Source organism: Thunnus thynnus, chromosome 15 (genome assembly GCF_963924715.1).
Source record: "Thunnus thynnus chromosome 15, fThuThy2.1, whole genome shotgun sequence".
Classification (NCBI taxonomy): domain Eukaryota; kingdom Metazoa; phylum Chordata; class Actinopteri; order Scombriformes; family Scombridae; genus Thunnus; species Thunnus thynnus.
This window is the reverse complement of record NC_089531.1, coordinates 18,735,861-18,759,847: the sequence shown is the minus strand read 5'-3', so window position 1 is coordinate 18,759,847 and position 23,987 is coordinate 18,735,861. Positions and strand designations below refer to the sequence as shown.

At 41.0% G+C, this 23,987-nt stretch overlaps 1 protein-coding gene across 3 annotated transcripts; it reads right to left on the bottom strand.

Annotated features, from left to right (window-relative positions):
• Positions 1 to 1,233: 1,233 nt before the first annotated feature.
• cpne4b (copine IVb) lies at positions 1,234 to 23,738 on the bottom strand. 3 transcript variants are annotated; one of them, XM_067611147.1, is made up of 16 exons: positions 22,794 to 23,738; positions 17,043 to 17,233; positions 14,150 to 14,329; positions 12,233 to 12,304; positions 11,897 to 11,971; positions 11,192 to 11,275; positions 11,005 to 11,094; positions 8,765 to 8,863; positions 8,008 to 8,094; positions 7,652 to 7,711; positions 7,415 to 7,548; positions 7,141 to 7,195; positions 6,886 to 6,937; positions 6,121 to 6,254; positions 5,431 to 5,667; positions 1,234 to 2,199 (listed from the first exon to the last, which is right to left on the bottom strand). In XM_067611147.1, exons 2-16 carry the CDS (start codon positions 17,211 to 17,213, stop codon positions 2,068 to 2,070), a joined length of 1,662 nt encoding a protein of 553 aa, XP_067467248.1. In that variant the 5' UTR covers positions 17,214 to 17,233; positions 22,794 to 23,738; the 3' UTR covers positions 1,234 to 2,067. The 3 variants fall into 3 exon arrangements, with proteins under 3 accessions (XP_067467248.1, XP_067467249.1, XP_067467251.1); XM_067611148.1 differs by lacking the exon at positions 22,794 to 23,738 and adding an exon at positions 15,054 to 15,172 and having other exon boundaries at positions 17,043 to 17,132; XM_067611150.1 differs by lacking the exon at positions 22,794 to 23,738 and adding an exon at positions 15,054 to 15,168 and having other exon boundaries at positions 17,043 to 17,131.
• Between the last annotated feature and the right edge of the window lie 249 nt (positions 23,739 to 23,987).

Here is a 23,987-nt window from a genome sequence, read left to right as displayed (position 1 = left end):
TGTTTACGATGATCTTGTAATATAATATAAAGCGTACCGGTGATTATGGTTTGATACACATGATCAAACAATATTGACAAAAACAAGGTCCATTTAGTAGCTGTTCTGGAGGAGCTTTTACCATATTACATGACCTTCATCAACTGATGGAGATTTTCTATCATGATGGAACTGTAGATGTTCAAGTTTCTATTTTTCCTGATCACTTTAAGGACTTAGTGATAGTGACTTAAAAGATGAGCACCAAAGTTTATTCTTGACCTTGAAAACAGCAGTTGACAAAAGCAATCTCACACCATGTACCACTCAGGTACATGTGATGTATCTGATACATGTGTTTAAATCTAGCAATTGTCAAGTGAAAAAAGCCTTATACATTTGAAACTCCTTTTTGACAGTTGCCTGGATTAGTAGAACATACCTTGTCTAAGAATCAGTGTGCCATTTAATGATATCAAACTTTGTACCTTAGAGGATTATGTGCTTTTAAAGGTTTTTAGTTTGACTTCTCCAGTCCAGTCTCTATACACGATCCTCTCAGTCTGTCTCTGTGCAACTCCTCTGATATAGAGAGTTTCTCATTGGGGAACAGATATCAGCTGGCTCATGTGCAGAATACTGATCTGACTATCGGAGACTGAGGCACGTATGGAGTGTACTCTCAGGACTGCACAACTTTGGTGCATCCTAATTAACTATATGGAGATTAGTGAAATTATTTATTCTAGCATTTTAATGTCTGTTTGGGAAATAGTCAGAGAGGGAACGAGTAAAAGAGAGATGTTATAGATGAAGGTGCTATCTGTGTATCTAAAGGAAGTGTGTGTGGCTGTTTGAAGTATTGTGGAGTGCTGGTTCATTCAACAATGAGGCAGGGTGAGACAATGATGTAGGATATAATTTCAGTGGATGTCTGAATGTAGACTGCATATTCAGTGGTGTACAGAAGGTCACGGTTTGTTATTTCTAGATTATACCTCCATACTGCATGCCTAATCAAACACACAAAGTTGTTTTTGTCACTTGGGAGGACATACATTGTTATACATATATTCCTTGAAGGCTTAACCTAACCATAATATCTACATGCCTAACCACAATTCCAACCTTAATCTTTACCAAAAATCAAGTCTTAAACCCAAAATGTAGTGGTTTACCTCTTTTTGTCACCAAACAGGAGTTAATACAAGCATACACACACACATACAAACAGCAGCAGATGATCACACGAAGTGAGAAAACCAAAATGTCTTTATTATAATCAACATGCAGAATACAGAAAAAAAAAACAGTTTTCAGCTCACAGATGAGTGTCTACCACACACACTTGGCTATCCTCCCAAAAGTCTTTACAATGTAAGAAGGTTATTAAGAAATTATTACAATTATTTAGTTACTCATTTCCAAAATCTCAAACAAATCTGTAGAAAAGAACCCAAAACACCCAAGACAACCCTGAAAGTCACTCAAATGACAGAGATACTTTATTTTATAACTAGCAAGCAGCTACTTGGAGATTGGATATTAGCAGGAGCTGAATTATGCATGCATTTATGCAGTACACTAACAGGGACATTACCATTCCCATCAATACCATTTGCAATGCTAATTCTAAGCATTTTAGGTTATGCAGTCACATGTTTTGGCTGGCCTATTCACACATCTTTTGGCCTACGTACTTGCTAGTTATCTAAATAAGGTAGAAGTGTCATTTCTTTGGGTGTGCTATAGTCTGAGTCTGCATGCTGGTTCAGGAGACTGCTCTTATTTCTATAAACGTCTTTCAGATATACAGTAGATAGTAATAATTTCCCAGGTGATGCCATTGTGGCCAAACATGCAACAGTCATCAATGGGGTAGTTCAAATTGTTTCACCAGAACGAGCTAAATCTCTGAGCTAGACTACTGTATATATGACTGTTGTGTGTACATGTTGGTGTGTGCTTGTGCTTTTGCATGTATATATGTATTATACAGTATGTATATATGTATTATACAGTATGTAAATGTACAGTATTTGATATATGAGTGTGTATTTGAGTGTATGTGGGCATTGTAGTCCATTGTCAGGGGCTAAAGGTTCTTGTGGACTCATAGTCCGACATACACTTGGGTTTGATGCCTTTAGCGTTGTAGTAATCCACCACCTGGTTAGGGACTTCTGCCAAAACACTCTTAGCCAGTGCAGCTGGGGACGCCTGGTAATAGAGAAACAGAGAGAGGAATACAGAGGTCACCAATACACACACATCACCAGCTATGCGTGATTCTTGGATGCTAGAATTCACTGTTGAGCCTGATGCTGTCTTAGGTCTAGACCAGTGAGACTGATGTGTTCAGACAAGCTCGTCTGACAACCCCCAAAACATCCCCTCTCCCACCTTTATGTCCTGTGACACCTTGGCTGGTTTCTATATGTGCTCAACAAAATGACAAGCAAACTCTTTATGAAAAAGTAAATGTTCAATGTATATGATGCCAATCATATAAGTTAACTTAAAATGCACAGTAGTCCATGTGTTGTTTGATCTACGAATTTTGCTATTATGTGAAAAAATGTAAGTCTGATTTTGGTGGGTTGAAAAAGGTCTGTGCTAAAAAAAAAAGCATCTTGGAAATTACGTAGTTCTCTATCAGGAGCTACTGCTGCAAAAATTAACAGTTTTTATGTTGGAAATTACAGAAACCGAAGGGTTTAACACTTTTCTTGACAGCATTAGGTGTTGGAATGTTCTTGACAGCTATTAGTCACAGAAAGATGCAAAAACTGAAGCAATTCTTGTCTAGCAAAGTTTTTTCCATTTTCCATTTTCCAATTACCACAGCTAAGCTATTATTATTATTTTATTGTATTTTGATTTATTATGTCCTCCAGATTTCAATGATCCTAAATGGGTTTTGGTTTGTTGAAGCAGGGGATAGGGTAGGGAATAGAGAAGTTATTTTTATACTTTTATGTGTCTGTATAGGACATTTTTCTTGTTTTCTTTTTTGTTGTTATACTCATGCAATGAATAACTAATAACTAATAAGCAGAAACCCTTTCAAAAACGTATAGGCTAAAGATCAAGAATGCAGATATTTTTATAGATTATAAAAAGTGGATTTTTCAGATACAAGAATGTCACCTAGCAGCCGTGGTATGATGATTATACTGAGACAGTAAATTAGTTTTATAATTAATTAAGCTCATTAAGCTATTATGTAAAGAAACACTCAAAACTGGAGTTACATTGAGTATTGAAAAAATCCCTCCTTGCTATGCACATGAACACACACACACACACACACACACACACACACACATACACTGGCCAGCACACATGCTGCTCCAATGCCCAGCACACACTTCTGAATCCTCAAAGTCAGAGAGTCTGTCATACTCCGTCTCACATAATTCCCAGAGACAATGCACCATCAAAGTGCACTCCCCCTCTGATTTCCACCCTCCCTCCTACTCTCTCTCTTCCGCTTCTATCTACCTGTTATCCTCCACTCTGCCTGTCACACAGCAGCTCAGTCCTGCTAATCCCTTCTGAAAAGAAACGACAGAGCAGAAAATCACCTCTCCACCTCTGTCACACACTCCCTCACTCCCTTTTGTCTTTAGCTCCAGTCTCCCGTTGACCCCCCTCCAACACCGCCAACAACAGGCGCTGTCTCTCTCTCTCTCCCTCAACCTCCCTCCTCTGCTTCCTCACCCTTCCGTCCACATTTAGTCTTCACTCCTCCTCTCTGCCCGTCTCTCTGTCCCTACATACTTTTGCTGATGTATGTTGCTTTTCCTTCCTACATTTGTTGAGCCCCCTCTCCCCCTTCCTTCCTCTCTCTGTTTAGCTGGGGTATAATTGGTTGATTTCTCAACCTGTCACAGACCAAACTCACCATAACAGACCAAGCCAAACAGACCCTGTCAAAGTCAGGCAAAATCAATGCCACCAGATACGCAAACAGGCACACAAACAAACACGCAGGGAGAAAGCTGATGTGTTTTGACGAGCACACCAAGCATATTACGCCCACACACTCATACTCGTTAACCCCCAAATACAGAAATTCTAACCAACTGCCCACCCATACATACACATACAGATCAGCCTCTATTGAAGTGGAGTTTTTAAAATGCCGTTGCTGGTCCGTCTGACCCAAGTGGAACAGTCTGTACAAAAGAGTCAGTGTCCTTAACTGCTAATTAGGCTGGGTAAAAATGTGTACGACACATCAAATACCAAAGTCTGCAGGGGTTTGAAAATTGATTAGTCTGATTCTTATTCTTGTTTACTTTGATTACACATCTCCACAAATGTCTTCTAAATCAGGGATCAGCAATTGTTATGTTCAACCACATTCTGCTTTTTTCAGTAGGTTCATTTGGGTGCAATGTTTTGCAGGCACAGTGGAAACAAAGGTTTTCAATATATTTTGTTTGTTCATTTTCTTTTAATAATAAAATTGATTTATCGGTTGGTTTTATGACATCCAGTGGCAGATGTCAGAGTTATTTGTGAGAAACAGCTGTTATAATCAAATAAGCTAAAACCATAGAACTAAAATTGTGTTTGAATTCATAAAGTGTTTTGAATTTTGAATTAAATGAAGTGGATTATATCATTTATCTGTGCTATTCATCAGTTAAGTTTATTCAAATTAATTTCAGCACCGTGCATTGTTCAAACACCTGGTGCAGGCACAGTGGTGCAGTTTGGGGCACTGATTATTATTAGAGATTACAAGATCATAGGTATTGGGATTTACAGCCTTACATTAACATTTTTATCTGTAGTAGACTTGTGTAAATGTTTTGATGTGAACAATAAAAGTGATTACCTCAGCTTTTGTCATGGGGCCAAATATTTTTGCTGGTGGGCCGAATTTCCCCACCATTGCTCTGAATCATAATTTTGCTGATTTAGACTTAAAGAACAGAAAAGGAGCTTGTAGAAAAGTGAAAATAGCATTGTTTGAAATTAGTAGAGAACCTCAGGTATTGTATTGGCACCAGTAGTGAAAATTCAAAAGCAATATTTAGCCTTACTTATAAATTTTAAAAAAAAATATTTGTGGTACTGATGTAAATTTTCTGTAAAAGTGTTTCATGACTAGATACTCCTCCATAGACACTTCTAACATTTCCTATGCCCTTTAATGTTGTTATTCAGCTTGAGAAAGCTCTGAAGTAAACAGTCTGGTATCCACTATAGTTATGCTGGCTGTGGAGCCGCACAAGGTACAAAAATAGCTCAAAAACAGAATCTAGTGAAAAATATGCTGTGTTCTTATAGAGTGGCTAATGTCTTGATATTGCCTGACCTCTCCGGAGAATTAGTCACATTCTCTGACTATAATGCATTTATCAAAACTCTATAATTGCTCAGAAATTCCAGACGTCTATTCCTTGCCCTCCACCCCTCCTCGCCACTGCCACCCACATGCTTGAAGTCCTTGAAGGGGACAAACTGGACGATGTCGCGGAGGACGGGCTCGCCCTTGGGTGAACGCAGGATCCCGTCGTCCCCGTCCAATATCTGCATGTCTGTGAAGTCTGCGTTGCCCACACCGACAATGATGACCGACATGGGCAGGTGGGAGGCATGCACGATGGCCTCCCGTGTGTCTGCCATGTCGGTGATGACGCCGTCTGTCAGAATCAGCAGGATGAAATATTCCTGTTGGGATGGTTAAAGGTGGGGTGGGAGAGGGGTTGTAGGGGGTGGGGAATTTGTGGGCGGGAGAGAAGAAGAGGTGGGGAGGTGAGGGGAAACAGATGTTCGATGAATTTTATGTTTTAAAAGTGACTTCTTGTCAGGGGCTAATTTGAATAAAACTCATTCTAATCCACTAGAGAGCCCGAGAGAAGTGGGAGGCATTAAGGCAGAGAGGAATTTGCGCTCCAACATTTATGACTGGAATTAAATTAATATCAATCACTTTTTTTTTCACCCTTTTGCTTTCCTTTATCCCATTTTCTACCTCCTCTCATCTCTTACTTTCTGACTTTTCATCACCATTCTATTGCCATTTGTCTTTCTTTTGTGTATCTCTGTGCAAGTGCAAACACCAGCAGCCACAAAATGGTCCAGACTTTTTTTATTTTTTATCTCTCTCATTCTCTCTCTCACCATGGCCTCTTTGGTGTGCATCTCCTCGGAGGCAGACGAGGCCACTTTCTGGATGATTGGGGCGATGTTGGTGGGCCCGTACAGCTGGATCTTAGGGAGGCAATTCTGGTAGGCCTCAACCACGCCTTGGATCCCTGCAACACACATACAGGTTCTTCTTCTGCTTGTTTATTCATCTTCATGTGCTGCACTAACCTCGACAAGCGAAAGTTCTTGTGCTTGCAAAAGCATTTGCCAAAATAAAGCAGGTTCTACACATGTGATTGCACTCCAAGGTCACTGGGCCTTTTTTTCAGAAACGCTGAAAGCATTCCCTTACAGTCCACACACACACACACACACACACACAAACACAAGATGACACACACACCTTCACGGCGGGAATGCAGCTATGTGGGGAGAAGAGCTCAGAAGCCCATTTCACACATACAGATTAGTGTTGTTTTTCTCTGTATCTTAGAGCCTGAAATACTTCCTGCAGCATAGTGACAAATCTCATGCTGTATGTCTGCGTGTGTGTGTGTGTGTAAGTGTGTGTGTGTGCCTGTTTATATTTGCATGTGAGATAGAAAGCCAGAGTGTGGGGACAGATATAGAGGGAGAAATATAGGACTGACAGCTAGGGAAAGATGAGAGGCGTGCAACGGTGAAACTGTAGGACTGTTTTGGTCCTGTGATGTATGACTGCGCATGTGAACGTTTTTTTCTGAGTCAAGAAGTCTGTGTAAGTAAGTGAAGTGCGTGTGCGTTTGTGTGGTAGCTCACCAGCACATTCAGGATTGTCCTCATCAAAGTTGACGGCAAAGTCGTGTGAAACCTTCATGCAGGACAGAGAAACAGGGCCTTGTTACTGCCACTGCAAAGCCAACACTCAGCATGTTCAGTCCAATTTATACGTTTACAGATGCATTTTTCCTTTCATCTCGATCAAAAGCAAGCTGTGCTTCCGAAAGAGATGTAGAATCTAAACTAGTCACAACCCCCCTTTGCTACTGTACACATACATCCCGAATATCCTACCTTGAAGTCAGGCGGTATCAGAGCTCCAAAACCAAACGCAGGGAACATTTTATCACTGGAGAAAGAGAGAGAAAGACATGACTCACTGGAAAATATGGAGAGTTCAGATGAAAGGATGAAGAATGGACAAGAGTTTTAAGATTTATGAAACTGTTTATATAATAAACACTTCAAAATCCCTGTATGCAGACATACTTGTTCTCAAAGGGAAAATTTTGTGCGTGTGTGTGCATGTCAGCATTAGGTGAATGATGATTGATGGAGCGGTGTCTACCTGTCATAGTCTTGGCAAATCTCCCCTACAGCCACCAGAGCTTTGAGGTACTCATTGGGCTGGTAGGGGTGGATGTAGTGGAGGGAGCAGCTGTTTCTAGGATCCCCATTGGATGCTGTGAAGTCTATTGCCACCTGGGACAGAAACATATGCGTATACAGCATGAGTGGGCACAGACTGAAAATGATGTGCTGCTGTAAATATCATGGAGATTATACCGTGTGTGAGAGGACTTACTGTGAACTGAATTTGACAGCCTCCCATTATGTAATCCAGGAAGGAATACATTTTGATGATCTGTCAGGGAAAATAGGTTATAAATTAGCACTGGTTGTGATAAAAGAGGAATGAGGCGGATGTGTGGTGATGCTCAAAAGCAGTGTGGAAACAATTTGGTCATTACTCAATTATCTGAAGAATGCGGCAGAAAATCCACTCCATTTTGATAATCAATTAATAGTTATATCAAGCAAAAATGCCAAACATTGACTAGTTTCAGGATCTCAAATATGACGATTTGCTGACTTTGGTGCTGTTTTACATAATTATAAATGGAATTGTAGGAGGATGAGACTGATACTGTGTTACATCACCTTACAGTGGTTGAGAATGACAACACCGGAGTTTCTGTAATTCTTCTTCTTCATCTGGTATTTCGGGTTGATGCACTCCCATTGGATCTGGACAAAAACGCACAAATTCATGTGGAGCAGGTGGGTGTGGCATGAGTGTGGAAGGAGTGTAGTTACGTTAACATCACATGTAGGTTTAAAACTATTGAAAAACAGCATCGATAAAAAGGGTAACGCCTCTATACTGTCTCCGAAACGCACATTTGTTTAGATGGACAATGTTTTGCATATGTGGGAAAAATACACAGAGGCTGTATTTGTACCCAGAACCAATGTAGCCCACAGGCAATTCAGAGAGGAAAAACATTCAGTGCCCTCTGTGAGATACATTGACATCAGGTATGTTAGAATATTAATAGGAGGGGGCAAGAGGTCTGAATAAAAAATACAGTTTTTGTACATTTAGATTTATTTACAGTATAACTCCTGGATGATAGCTATCCATACTCTTGACCATAACATACACATACAGCATGTTAATGTGTGTTAGCCGAAAAATATTACGCATATGTATTAAGATTTTCCAGTGAAATGTGTTTTTTGTCATGTACAATATTTCAATGTTTTATGTATCATGTTTTTGAATATTTTTGGTATATTTGATGTATTATTGTCTCTGTATTCACACATTTTGGGACTGATGTACCTAATCATCAGCCTGTTGGTGTATGAACTGTATTTGGGTGTGGGTTTGAACTGTGTCTGTGCAGTTGCTCACCTGCTTGCCCTCCTGCTCTGCCCTCATCTCCTTAAAGGTGGTCTGAAACTCCCCAATAAAGTCATGTTTTCCATTAGAGTCCCAGTCCCAAACCGTGCACTGGATCCGACACAAAGAGACACACAGGCAAGCGCACACGTTCATTCAGTTAGAGCGCAGCTGCAACACTGTCACCTAAATGCACACACATACACACACACACACACACACACACACGCACTCGCAGGCATGCAGGGAAATGCCATGCTGAATGATTGATAAAGAGGTGTTAGTGGGGGGGCAATGGAGCGGTGAAATATTAATCTGAGGATGCTGAGAGGGACGCAGCAGCTTAAGAGACGGCTAGATGTGTGTGTGTGTGTGTGTGTGTGTGTGTGTGTGTGTGTGTGTGTGTGTGTGTGTGTATTTGTATGGCTATCACTGTAAAAACCAATTTGAGTTTTAGACCTGGGAAGTGAGGACATTTTGGCTGGTCCTCACTTTCTGACCCAACTTCAAAAGGCTGTTTCAGGGTTCAGACTTGGTTTTAGGGTCAAGTTTAGGATTGGGTTTAGGTTCAGTTTAGAGTAAGGGCTGGGGTTGGGCATTTGGCTGTGATGGTTAAGGTTAGGTTTAGGGGCTAGGGAATGCATCATGTCAATGAATGTCCTTACTAAGATAGCCATACCTTCTTGTGTGTTTGTATGTCTGTGTGCGGAGGTCTGTGTGTTTGGGTGTAATGGTTTGTTTCTCTCAAAGGAGCTACTAGACAAGATAAATGGCTGCAATCACCAGTGAAATGCGAGGGTCAGTGGGCCAAGGATAACAATCCTATCATTTCATAAGGTTACAAAAGGCAACAATATCTGGGCTGTCCCGCAGAGTTTTCACAATCAATAATATTCAGTTAAGTCAGTCAATAGAGACACACGTTAACACACACGCACAGAAATGCAACAAAGGTTTAATGGCTGTGAATGAGTCATTTTGTTGTAGAGCTTTGTGACCTTGCCTGAGGTCACCCCAACAACTAGCGATCAGACCAATCCAACAATGCTTGATTAAAAACAACGACCGGCAGTAATCCCCTTATTTCCTGTCTCGCACTTAAGCTACCAAGTGCATATGCCTGAAGTGTGTTTGCCCTTTTTGTGTGTGTTATCATTTGGGGATTTTATGCGCGTCTGTGTTTTTGAAATCATGTCATTTTTGTGTGTGCGGGAGCGAGCATTCACTTTTGCAGCCTCACTTCCACTTCAAGTTGCTGAGAGCTGGGCAGGAGAGTAATGAAAAAATGAAGAACCTCTGTTCCATTCACTGAATACTAACTGCTGGACGGAGAGAGAGGAAACCGAGGGAGGGATCGAGCGAAAAGTAGAGAGGTGGAGAAACAGATAAGGAGAAATACAAAGAGAGAGACAGCCGGACACTGCAAAGGAGGGTTATGCATTTATGCATTGGTCACTTAAGAGCCTGGTGAAAAGGAAGTACTGGTCTGAATAGAAATCTCTGCCCTGCCATTTCTCACTATAGCTCTGATGCCTCAGACAGGTAACCCTGGTAACCATAGCCGATAGCGTGCATGTGTGTGCGCGTGTATGTGTTTTTGAGTGTGTGATAGCTCTTTCTCCTGCTGTCAGGAGCCATGCAGAGTTAAGACAGCTCTGAATATTTAATGAACAACCTCATGTTTATTCATGAGAAGAATAACTGTTCGGAGCTGACATGCGGCCACCATTTTCACACTTATGCACACACACACACACACACACACACACACACACACACACAAATCTATTCTGGCAAGTAAAGGCGAGAATTTAGGGAAGGCCACTGAGCTCCTTCACACCCGTCCAGTTCTTTAAATAACATGGTGACATCAGGAAACAGAGCACATGACCTGACCTCAACTCATGACTTGGAGCTCCACACCAGCAGGAAGTGGAAGGATATGACTGAAGCTGCTTTGCGATTTGCTGTCATGGATCGGTTTGGTCATAAACTTGCAGGTATGTGGCGCTTAGGCAGTGCCTGTGTTTTACAAATGTCATCATTTGTATGCTGCAGAAAAAGTTAAACACCTTGCAAAGAAACACCTGCAGGCCAATCAGGTGCTGTTCTCACTGGGGAATTGAAACAGTGAAGGGAGCTATGTCTCAGGTTTTACCACACCGAGGTAGCTGCAGATTATATTTGAGATTAAATAAAATGATGTTGCCCTTATTATGCCCTGCTATAATAAGTTACAGTTGCACACTCACCTTTAGCTCCCTCTCATGGTCTCCGCTGCAGAGCGTGTTCAAGGAAACTTTGAAGGACTTCCAAACTGGGCTCAGGTTGTTCATGACTGTCTGCGCGCACACAATACACAAACATCACAGTTATTATTAATCACACACCTCAAATAGTCAATTACATCTATATGTGTTTGCATGTGCATGTAATTACCTCAGTTCTGTGTACAAGTGACTCGGTCCCATCATCATTTATTCTAAAAATCTCCAGGAAAGGGTCTGACTTGCTGAAGAAATCCTTCAGAAGGAAAACATGCCTGTAAACCAATGCCTCAGAACTCCCTTTGATCACTATAAATCATTTATACACTAACAGAATCATTATTTCAGCCCTTTTTGTCTCCCTTTCTTCCTTGTTTCTTCCACCCATCCTTTTCCTGTCCTCTCCAATTCATCCGCACCTCCCCTGCTTTCTTCCATTTTCCCCCTAAGGCACAACTTGTTTGGATTAGTCATCCGTGGCTGTGTGTGTGTGTGAGTGTGTGTGTGTATGTGTGTATGTGTGTGTGTGTGTGTGTGTGTGTGTGCATGTGAAGTTTGAAAATTAATATAGTTATCTGTGTGTGTGTGTGTGTGTGTGGTTGGTTGGGTGAGATAGGAGGGGATATTGGGGAGGGAAGGGGGTGCCCACCTATCTCAGCGGGCCTCCTTTAATGCCAGATTGTACTTCTGTGTATTGTGAGTGAGTTGCTTCATTACCAAATCCCACAGCCCTCCACCCACATACTTCTTCACACACACACAACCAGCACCCACACCTGGCTGACGGCACACACACACAAACACTCATATCTCTAAATATTAATTCCATTCATATCTAAAGGAGAAACAGGCATTTTCAGCACACAGTCATACAAACCTTGTCGTCTAGCTTACGAGCACTGAAGGAGAGTTCAACATAATCGTCATTACCAGACAACTCCTCTGCTGTCACCTTTGGGGGTGTAGGGAGAGACGAGAGGAAGAGGAGGGATACAGACAGAGAGAGAGAGACACACACACACACGCACACAGAAGTAGAAGAATGAGGTGAGAGGAAATGAGATGGAAATGAGGTACAGAACAGATTGAACAGGCAACATCATCAAATTAATTATCCTCAAAGTGGCTGAGTGCAAGAGGTGGTCTGTCAGTGATTTGTGTACAGGTGTGTGTGTGTGGGGGTGGGGGGCTGACTTTGGAAACAGTGTCATACCGTTATAGAGGACTTTCCAGTAGTGTTTCCCTGTTTGAGTAGAGCTTTGGTCAGTTTCCTCTGTGAGACAATCTGAGACAAGCGAAACAGAAACAGAGACTCAAAAATGATCAGCTCACATACTTCAGTGTTTCTCCTCGGTGTTACCTTGGAGCTTTGCTCCTTAAAACAGCACAGCGGAGGCACCTCTCTCAATACCTATATATGTGGTTTGTGTGCTGCTTATGCTCATGCTTTTACGCCGAGAGGTCAGTTAGATCCCTAGTTAAATCCCAGCGCACAACTGACAAACAGTACAATGAGTGTTGATTCCCAGTGGGATCAGTGGTACCAGCAACTCTTTCAGATTACAGGGAGTCATTTGATTCAGTGTTAATATCTGCAGAGCAAAAGTGATACACAGGGGTTTTGCATTGGGGGCTGATTACTGGAATGTCTACATTACACTCCGTGAAGAAGGTCTAAAGCTTGTATATATTTAAATAGAGTGTGAAGAAGCCATTTTTTGTATTCGGTTTTACCATAAAAATACTGGTTTTGGAAGATTTAATATATTTAATTATAATATATAACATGGAAAAAAGAATATAAGTTAATATGAACAGCAGGTCATATATATAATTGCTCACATGCTGTGTGCATGCTTATGACGATATTACTGACATAATGCCTCTGTGCCAAGTCTGCTCCATGGCAATATTTCCTAGTGATGACATCAGTAACCAGGGGGTGCTTGCTACTGTACATGGAAAAAAGATCCAAAATTAACTCTTTAAGGCAACAAATTGCAGTACGAAAAATAACACTCACACAATCTTAACACGCACTCACTTTTATCTGCCACCAATTTCACTGAATTAGCAGATCAGTTACGATCAGTTACCAAAATCATCATACAAGCTTCTGGTGCTTTTACACTGCACTGGTATTATGCTTTCTTTTTCAGAACAAAGCCTGTTGTATCCAGAATGCTGTTGTTAACACTCAGACAAAACGTTGGCAGTATGTTATCCCATTTCAGTAAACCTCTCCAGCTCTCGCCTTCAAAATCCTAATCTTCCATGTCAATTATCTCAGTTCTACCAACAATCGTAAATCCACCAGCTTTATGTTGCTGATAGCGTCTCTGACGATGAGAAGTCTGGTGGAAACAAACAAACAGTATGTTTTGGAATTCTGTCCTTTCTGCTTTCTCTCTGTTTCCATCTATTCATTGTAACATAAGCTGGTATTTCCTAAAATCAACTCACTTAGTTTGTTAATGAGTAGTACTGCAATTACAATTATTCTTCTTGACTGACCATATAAATGGTTTGAAATCACAGCTTAAAGCATCCTCAGTGCTCTAACTACAGGCTCAAGGGCATCTAAAGCACAGTGTAAATGCAGATAGTGACTATAGCTGACTAGCTCAAGTGAAAAGATCCCATTAGGATTCCATACACGCTAACGTTGGCCTTTCTAATCTTAAAATTGCTCTGTCACCCTAATTAGGGAACATTACCTAATACACGTTTAATATCCCAATAAGTTCAATGAACTTTACAGAGGATTATATATTCCAGTCAAAGCATACAGGCTACATTCACACACGGCCTCACACAGACTCACATGCTCTACATAGGTAAATTTAACACCTACTGTATGTGATGTGCACGTAAAATGCAATTTGCTGGTCATAAGTGTACCCATAACTGCACTCCTGCCATGCATTCACTCGTCCAAGCATGCTCACATCAGACACACACAAACACATCTGCTTCTAATGGTGAACTCAGTCTAACATGTGTTCAGATTTGCACGGTATATGAACTGCAAACCTGACTGATACCAAAGTATGTAATATGCAACAAAGGTTATGAATTCACACTGACTTACACAACTGCAATGCACTGACGAGCTAGAAGATGCACTGACCTGTCCTAAGGTGCACTCCATGGCCCCCAGGAAGTCAGCGTCACGGAGGCCATTGTTGCCAGAGCTGATATCATGAAGCTCTAAGCGAAGCCTTTGGACCTCCTCAAAGTAGTAATCCACCAGGAAGATCTTGGAGAATACTGGGCCGCTACTGCTGCGGATCACCTCTGTACGGTCCACCTGCAAACACACACGTGAATGCAACACATGCACTGAGGCGGGTGTGCGTGGATGCAGACACATAACTCCAAGTTAACCCAATGGCCAGTGAATTTTTGGCATCTAAAGGAGCAAGTTGAAGGGGGGTAAATGAAGTTAACTACTCTCTCTCTGAGGGTATTTGTGAATTCAGATATTTATTTTAATTTTAAATCTGTATCGTCTAATTGATTAATATATTCAACTGTAGAATCTGTTATTCTTTTCATGATTAAAAACAAATTAATGAATTGTTTCAAATGGTCGTCTGTTGACATATTCACTTCTATTAATCGTTTATTTATTGCCCAATTAAAAATCAGTTAATTAACTACTTTATACCCATCTGCAAGGTCATTTATACATATTGGTCACAACAGCTACAAAACCACACCCTATTCTTGTGTTATACAGAAATACATGTATAAATATAATGCTTTTTGTGATTGTTTTGTTACATTTTCCATACGGGTAGATCTGGTCTGGCCACATGAAATTTGTTTCATAAAACGATGCAATTTTAAAAGTTTGCCCTTTGACTTTAAATTGCATTTTTTCTGGTCCTCTTAAGTGTACTGACATATTAGGATTTTATTCAACATGCAACACACTGATGTTGCGCATTGATTGTGAACCACAACAGACTTTTCAGCACTGTAGCAATTAGCCTACCACAAATACCCATTACCACATTGTTTACACTTACCAACTTGAGAACTGGCAATATGGATTTTTCTTGATGGTGTTATCACACACGCTGTTTGACTTCACAGAGAAGGGACTATAGCTGTAACATTGATCTCACATTTTCTTCTCTCTAACTGCCTGACAGAAAGGAATAGCAAAACAAACAAAAGTTGGTCTCAGCGCTGCCAACAAAACCTATCCACCACTAGCAGGAACGACTGGGTCGCTTTCATTGTTGATAACCCTTTGGAACGCACACATACACGCACATGTTCACATAAAAGTGAATGGCACACCAGCAGACTTGACATACACACAAACACACACAGATTTGGCCTTTTTCTGACACTTACCTCAATAGGCTGGCATCTCATTAAAAAAAGTGTTCACACACACTCACACACACACACACACAACCAGTGGTTTGAAGGCCCTCTCTAAACAATTATCCAATTAAGAGACTCTGAATCTGATGGCCAGTGATAACATTTGTCCATTTCCACATTCCCACAAAGGGGTTTATCATAACACATACCAACTCTCATCGCTCTCTTTCACACACACACACACACACACACACCAGTACCCTGTACAAAGTAGCTTTTTGTGGAGTCTCCAAAGACAGAATAATGCTGCGCCACTTTCCGAGCACTTGATCTTGAGCCACTATGGAAATAATATGTGTGCGCGCCTAAGAGTGTGTGTAGTGTGGCGTTCACGCCTGCCACAGTCTTTGTAAATGAGTGACGTGGGTGAATGCCTGTACGAGTGTGAGCATCTGAGTGGGTCACTGCAGCGCTGTATGTGTGAGGATGTGCATGCATGCGTGGGTGTGTGTATCTACATATTTAAAATGAAGACAGAGCACTCAGCTTTCCCAGAGGTAAGGGCAAGAGAAACAGATGAAGATTCATTTTGTTCTGAAATTCCTCTGGATTTATCTCTGCCACCGGTGAGGCTTCAATGAGAATAAGATGTTTTTTAAAGTAGGAGATTCCATTTGAAGTGCCTGAAAGACCAGGTGGAGTTTTGGAGATAAAATGTCAGGAAGTGTAACACTTAAGAGCATAAATCATGGCCATTTTCTCATTTCTTACAAGGTACTAAACGATCTATTCTTCAAGGCTGTTGTCTCCAGCTATTAGAGTCCTTTGATCGCGTACAATGAACCCTAAAAAATTGTCCAGTACATTTTCACGAAAATGTTGCAGCGCTTTCATTACTTTCAGTATCAAATTGATTGGGGCAGACAACTTGTTTTAGACAGCTAGGATGAGCAGTGAGACAATACCATCTCATTTTCCATTTCAAGGTGACACAAGATAGAACATTACAATCTGTACACCAATCTACAAAGGTATGATTTTTTTTGTTGCCTTCCATATTAGCATCCATAATTTATGTGAGCCAAGCACAATTGACAATTTAGTATGAGAAGGTGATACAATCACAGCTCTGCTTGATATCACAGATCCTTGATTACGCACAATAATTTAGTCAAAAATTTGGTAATGTGCTAGAATACTTTCAAGTGTTGTCTGCAGAGGAATCCAGGCAAAATGTTGCAGAAATCATCTGCAACAGACCCTGAAAAGCAGATGAAGACATTTAAATTTCCAATCTGACTGGCACATAAGGTCATGGAGAAATGGTGTAGGGTATAACAATAATGTTGAATAGCTATAATAAAATCCTTTGAAAGACACTGCAGAGGCAAGAAAGGGCTATTGGCAAATTTTAAAATGGTGTTTAAATTCATTAAATGAGACATTTGTTGGATAGGAAGATAAACTGTCAGTTGTGCAAGGGTTCAAAACCCAAATTTATAGGCCATAAAAGTGATGTGTTATAACACATAGCAAATTTACAAATCTTCAAAAACTTCAGTACTTTAAACGCTTTGGCCGCGCTTTCATCCTCTTTGAGACCTTCTTTCTGAACATGAGCTCCACTTACCCTGCACACTCCACTCCCCTCTCTCACCCCTCATCCAACCCCATTACTGTACCTCAAACCATTGGCCGTGTGACTGCATCTTCAGCACCACACAAGGGTCGGGTTTAGAGAGGGCGTCGCGGTCCGAGATTCCCCGGCAGGCCACTCTCAGCTCCACTTTGGTCAGGCATGGAGAGCTGATGAAGCCCAGCGTGGCCTCTGCAGACTCATAGATGTTACTCATGCTGAAAACACAATCACGCACTGAAAAGAGAGATGGAGAGAAAAAGAGAGTGAAAGATAAAAGTGTTTAGTACAGATAGATGTATAGATGTATAAATAGATAGATAGATAGATGTATAGATAGATAGATAAAAGTCTCATGCACTGCAGTTCATTTGAACTGTTGTTTGCTTTGACTTGAGCAGATGCAGTGGCCCTGACTAAGCAGACAGCACTCAAACTGTTCAAGGTCAGGACTCTGAAGCCACTGAGTATCAGACAAGGTCCCGAATTACACACAAACTCTCTAACACGCACACACACATAAATACTGTACATACACAAACACACATAAATATTGTATGCATTCATACATATAGAAGCAAACAATTTGTGTACACATGTAGATTAACAGAAACATGCACATACAAAAACACACATACACACACAGTGAGCTCTGCTGAGTAATCGGAACAAATCACTGTGTTTCTCCTCAGGTTTCCACAGAGTGTATAGTGTTCATAGTCCCTAAATAGAATACCGTCGAGCGTCTAATCACTGTGACACAGAGGTTTTCTCATGATAAAGTGAATTCCAACCCTATCTAAAATTTAGTTAATTCATCCAAGTATTACAATATATAACATGCTCATTTCCATCAAAGATACAGTACCAGTAAAAAGTTCAGACATACTTTCTCATTCACTTGAATGGAAAACTTTGTCCAAACTTTTGATTGGTACTGTATGTGTTGGTAAAATGCATCACGCGGGAACTTTTGTATATAATGACGGTCAATATTACATACACAAGACAATCATATTTAATGGGTTACAAGAGATAATCTTAAAGCCCTACACATCCATCAACCACCCACACAGGTGTTTTCAATTATTTTCTAATTAGACCTCTTGTCAGGACTGTGTGGGCGTATGCAGACTCAGCTTGACTTACATCTTCCGCACTCTCCTTTTAGTTTTGTTGCACCGGTTTGGGGCGGGGCGACTTACACTTTTATCGTTCTCATTAGTGCATGGACCTTTGTGACCTCATACTATTCCCAGCATAGCTCCGCCCACCTCCAACCTGACTATGGGTCTAAGGTGTTGCTGACAACACCTATGTGGGTGTGCAGGACCTAGTTTGACATTTTGGGAAATTCACTTATTTGCTTTGACAAGAGATAGATGAGAGGATTGATACCAGCAGTGGTAAACGGCTTGCTTGGCTCTTTCCAAAGATAAAAAAAAAAAAAATCTGCCAACCAAAACCTCTATAGGGCACTAATTAACATTATCTCATTTTGTTTAATCTGTATAAAAACCTGAGTGTTAAAATGACGACGTGTTAATTAGTGAGCTTTAGAGGTGCTGATGGGCGGATTTATTACCTTTGGAAAGAACCAGGCTGTTTCTCCCTGCTTCCAGTTTTTCATGCTAAACTAAACTGAACAGATGGGCCAAATTTTCCACTTTTGTGGGCAATTAAGTTGTACTCTATTCGATTATTTTCTACTCCATCTCCTGACTGTAGCTTCATCTCTTGGCTGTATTTAACAGACAGATATGAGAGTAGGGTAAGTAGCCTATTGTTATTGGGACACCTGGCAAACTGGGACAGTTAAGCTTTGCAATTAATATCTTTCACACAAAATAACCTAAAACCAATGCTTATGCATTGCTAAAAAGGCATCTGATAAGGAAGAAAAAGGTCACATGGATATGACATCATATACTCACTGTTTCCTTCCAATATATTTTGTAAGGGGATGTCATTGTGTATCAAAATTACTATAAATCAATTCTATCCTCCTTTCACCCATTTGAAAAAATGTAAATTTTGATAGTGTCCCATTTTGCCAGTTGCCTGTTAAAATGGGACACCCTGTTACTGTCAAAATGGGACATATTGCTCTTATTATATATTGCCCTTTTTAAACTGGATGAAATATAATTTCTCTGAAATATATCAGCTAGCTTGCTGGAACTAAGCTAAGAAGTTTTTTGCTGTGTTTTAGTTAGCCTACTTAAAAAATTTTACCATACCAATAAAAGCTCAAGTAAGCTATTCCTAGCTATGTCACAGCCCGGCTCAAGGCTGGACAAAGGAGGGGAGACCACACGAGTTATAACTAAAAATAAATTTATTGTACATAACTTGAAGATAAATGAAACTAAACACAACCAAAATCAACATGGTGGAAGCCAGAGGGGAGAGGCAAATGACCGACTGCCTCCAGCTTATATGGAAGCTGGGCAGTCCAGGTGAGCTGAATCCTCCTGACGACCCAACTCCGCCCACCAGGCTACTGCAGGTAGAGGACTCAGAGTCTGTTCAGAGAGGGTCGTCACAAGCTATTTTATTTGTTCTCCTAACATGTTACAATGTTACAATTAATTTAGCAAACACTTTTGTCCAAAGCAACCTACATCTGAGAGTTGATACAACACAAGTAAGGATCTAGTCAGGAGAGAACAACGTGTGTAAGAGCCATAAAGCTAAAATCGAGTCCTCTAGGATGTAGGTGCCAAGAGGAAGGGCACAGAGGCAATGTAATGTATTTATGTATGTATTTCTTGAAATTACTAATGTAAAAGTAGGCCAATGCATTGTTTTCTGATTTTAGATATTTGGTGTTTTTATCAAGCCCTGAATTTTTATAAAAGAGTAGGGCAAAAAAATGCTACATACTTTTTAATGTTTCGCATTTTAAAGTTACAATACATGCCATTCAGCCACTAGATGTCGCACTATAGCACCAACATCTCAGACCAAAAGAAACACGTGTCATTTACTCAATTGGAGAAAAAAAAAGAAAGCTGACAGCTCATGAAACTTAGATTAAACTGTCAAACTAGGCAGTGCTGATCAAATATGGATCAAGAGTCTGTTACTGCACTGCTTATTTCTCGCCTCAAATATTTTCAGAATTATATTTTAGTGTACTGTTTAGCTGTAAGTTGAGAAAGGTTGTGTCGCGGCTGCCATCTTGGAAACAGACGAGGAGAACACGGAGGGACTCACGTGTTCTAACATGCAAGCTCACAAACACTAACATGCACGTGCGGCCAATGCAGCTACCAAAACAAAGAACAGAGTGGGTGTGACTTCATTCACTGCTCAGGTCGCCATTTCTCCACTATATCTTTACATAGCAAATAACTGTTTGCCAAAATCCAGTGAGGCTCACTGTCATTTATTGCACATTTAATGTTTCTTCTCATTTTACTATATTCCTAATCCCCTATCCCTATTCCTATTAGAGTGTTGGGCTTAAAGGGGCATTGTAGCATCATCAGTAATATTGATATCTTCCCTCTAACATGTGTTATTTGGTTAAAGGCAACAATTTCTCAAGCAGCTGACACTTAATTAAACTCATCTATAAATTTGTTACTATTACATTCAAAGCACTGCATCGCCTGTATAATTAATCTCAAAATGCATGGATCCATTTTCTAAGCCCATGATGCATATGGAGCACTGGGTTGAAACCTTGGGTAGCCTCAATTCCAGTAGTCCAAACTAAAGGATAACCACAGGTCTGATGTGCTGGATTGTACAAACTGAATATTAATGCAGCGGTCTACTAGTATCATCCTTAGGGAGTGAAGCTCTTGGAACTGGGTCTGACTCTGACCTGAATGTCTCTCACTCTCTCTCTCTCTCTTTCTCTCTGTCTTCCATAATTCATGTTCCATGTGTGTGTTGGCTCCTGGTGATTATTTTTAGCTAAGCACACTGAATGGACTGTATACAGACCAATGGACGTGGACTGAGCCACAGGGCAGGTGTGTGACATACAACAGACCTGTGTGTAGGTGGCGTGTAGTCAGTTGTGTTTCCATATGTGTCCTGTCTGAGGTGGTGCATTTGTGCGTGTGTGTGAGGGTGTACGGGAAGCAGCAGATGCCTGTCTGTTCCGGTTGATGGCAGATGACACTGATAGTGACGGGGGATTTGGAAGATTTCTACAGCGTGAGCTACTGTTTAAGAGCTGTGTGCAGAATCTGCCATCACAGTACAGCAAAGGATAAGCTGTCACATGTGCTGCACATTTCCAGAGGTGACAATTAATTTTCGTATCACACTTCGTAACAGGATCTTGCAATAGCTTCTTGTGGGAAAAAGCCCCAACCTGTTGTTTTTCTAAAGCTGGATACTGGTTTATTTGATGTTTACTGTACCAATCAAATGCAATGGAGAAGGAGATTTGTGTTAGGGTTCCCACTTTGACTAAGTTCTTACCTCATGAATATATTAACTTATGGCATCACAGGCCACATTTTAAACATTTGTTGAGAGTCTGCAGCAAACATTTTACGTTTCACTGTATTACAGTTGATAGAAGCTACCATCACAAACAGAGGAGTGCAAATTGCAGAATGCGAGGCTGAATGCTTTGTAACAAAGTGGCTTGTGTGGTCTGAAACTGGCATGTAAATCAAAATAATACCCAGACAAAAACCAGAACGGCAATAATTGATTGCCGGGCAATGTTAAGATGTCTTAAAATCATTCCAAGGCTCCTCACTGTCAGCTTTTAGTCTCCACACTGTGACAATCAATCACTGCTGAGTGCCCGATTGCCATGACCCTTGACTGTGCGTGTGCATGTGTGTGTGTGTGTGTGTGTGTGTGTGTGTGTGTGTGTCCTTTCACCTTCACATGTGCACAAGTGTGTAGAGTGACTGTGACAAATGTGACATTAATGATTCAGTCACAGAAAGGTCCACGACACTCAAGTACACTGTAATTCTCCATCATTCAGTCACATATTGATTATCAGACACAGAGGAGCATCCCGCCACAGCAAAGGCAGAAAAAGCCAGCATAAGAGGCATGTGGCGTATTATGCAACTCTATACGGAATATTAATCATGACAGGTGATGGCAATATGCTCCGCTGAAAGTGTGGACACATAAAAGGCAGCTGGGTCTGAAAACAGACAGAGAGGAGTATCAGAAGTGAAGCGGTCTGGTGTTGCGAACTCACAGTGTTATTAGAGCTGACAGAGAGAGAGAGAGAGAGAGAGAGAGAGAGAGAACCAGTCAGAGTGAGGGAGGCAGAGGTTGTGAGAGGGGGGATTAGAGGGATGGAGTGAGAGAAAGAACTGGAGAAAGGCAGAGGCGAGTGAGAGTGAATGAAGCAGAGGGGAAGGAGAGTGAAGCGGATCTCACAGGGCTTATCTAGTCTTAGAGCACTACAGCAGAATATAGTTAAAGCAAAGGTTTTCGAAGAATTTGTTTCCCAGTATTTTCTCAAAGAGAAAAATCACTCAAGCCCCTGTGATCTTTAAAGTAACGCTTCAATGCCTGATAATAAAAAAAAATATATAGTTTTCTGGAATGTTTTATTCTACAGAATGATAATGCCACCCGTAAAGTCACACAAGCTGTGACAACAGTAAAGATTAAGCTGGACTTCTCTTACTGCTATATCAAGCTGCAACATCTAAAGCCATCCTACATGTCAATCACTAACAAGACATTACAGATCAATGTCCAGGTCAAATATTTGGAATAGTCTATATACCTTTCTTGCACCAAGTAAGACATGCACTATCCGGGCTGTTCCTATCTCCTGCAGAGAAAAACTCACCTCAACGACCTGGAGAAAAGATCCGAGCGGAGCCGAAGAACTTCACCGCCGTTTACTTGACAATCACGGATGCCTCACCGCCTCCGGACCCATCTCCTTCTCCTCACTCTCTATATGTTTTCTCAATCCTCTAACCTGCAGAGCTCGACCGGTTTGGCGCTGACAGACGAGCTGATTCCCCTCCACAGGGCGAGGATGCACGGTGAGGATGCGCTCCGTGCGCCTGGGTTTACTCGGTGAAAGATGGGGAGGAGGAGGACGGTGCGCCACTTAACTGGAGTTTGTAATCCGCTGGCTCCATCGGGGGCCGCACAGAGCGCACCGTACCCAGGGACCAGCGGCCTCGGAGCACAGTCTATCAGCGCCATCTCGTGGTTCATACACTGAACTGACGCTTATAAAAATGGATTTTCCGGTTCTCAGCTTTGATTGGCTGAGATGCGCCTCAGCGGTTTTATAATAAGCGATGACCGCACACCTGAGACCACTTGGCAGTTCATTTAAAGTCTGTTCCCACCAGATTCACTGGTTCAGATGAATTTAAAACGTTTCAAAGCATTGCAAATGAAGCAATTGAGATACTGAAATAAACAGAACATTTTGAAATCATCAAATTACACCTTTCAGAAGGTAATACTGTACATCATAAAGGTGCTGATGTAGGCCTATTGGTCTGTTTCTAAGTTATTGTCTTATTTTATTGGTTTGATTGTTTCATTTATAGTTTCTACTTTTCGTGTGCTTTAGTCTCCAACTGCTTTAGTCTACTTTTTATTTTTTCTGTTTTATTATCATCTTGTCAATCATTTGTAACGCACTTTGACCTGCACTATGAAAGGTGCTATCCACAACAAGTTTGATTGATTCGATTGATTTTAACTGGGCTGAATTTCCACTGACTGCAATTGTGCTCAAAACCGAATAAATGTATTTAAGCATTTAAGATTTTTAATGGAGCTGTTGCACTCTTTGGATTGATAACAAATATTTTATAGATCAGTTCACATATTCTAGTCCTTTTGAGATGCGTCCAATTACTACATGGTATTACAGTTTTATTCCTATGCTGGACCTGCCCGGTGCCTCATTACAGATTCATGAGACAACATAGCCTGTTTACTGTAAGAGGATATGTCTGTCTTTTGAAAGCCCACTTATCCTGGTCAATAATATCAGGATAAAAGCATAGGATAA

Excerpts from the sequence above, each read along its gene's own strand:
- cpne4b (XM_067611147.1), bottom strand. The coding sequence starts at position 17,213 with ATGAGTAACATCTATGAGTCTGCAGAGGCCACGCTGGGCTTCATCAGC. Across the intron at positions 7,712-8,007 it reads TCATTCTCAACCACTGTAAG|ATCATCAAAATGTATTCCTT; the intron begins GTGATGTAACAC and ends TTTCCCTGACAG. Across the intron at positions 5,668-6,120 it reads TGCACACCAAAGAGGCCATG|GAATATTTCATCCTGCTGAT; the intron begins GTGAGAGAGAGA and ends CCATCCCAACAG.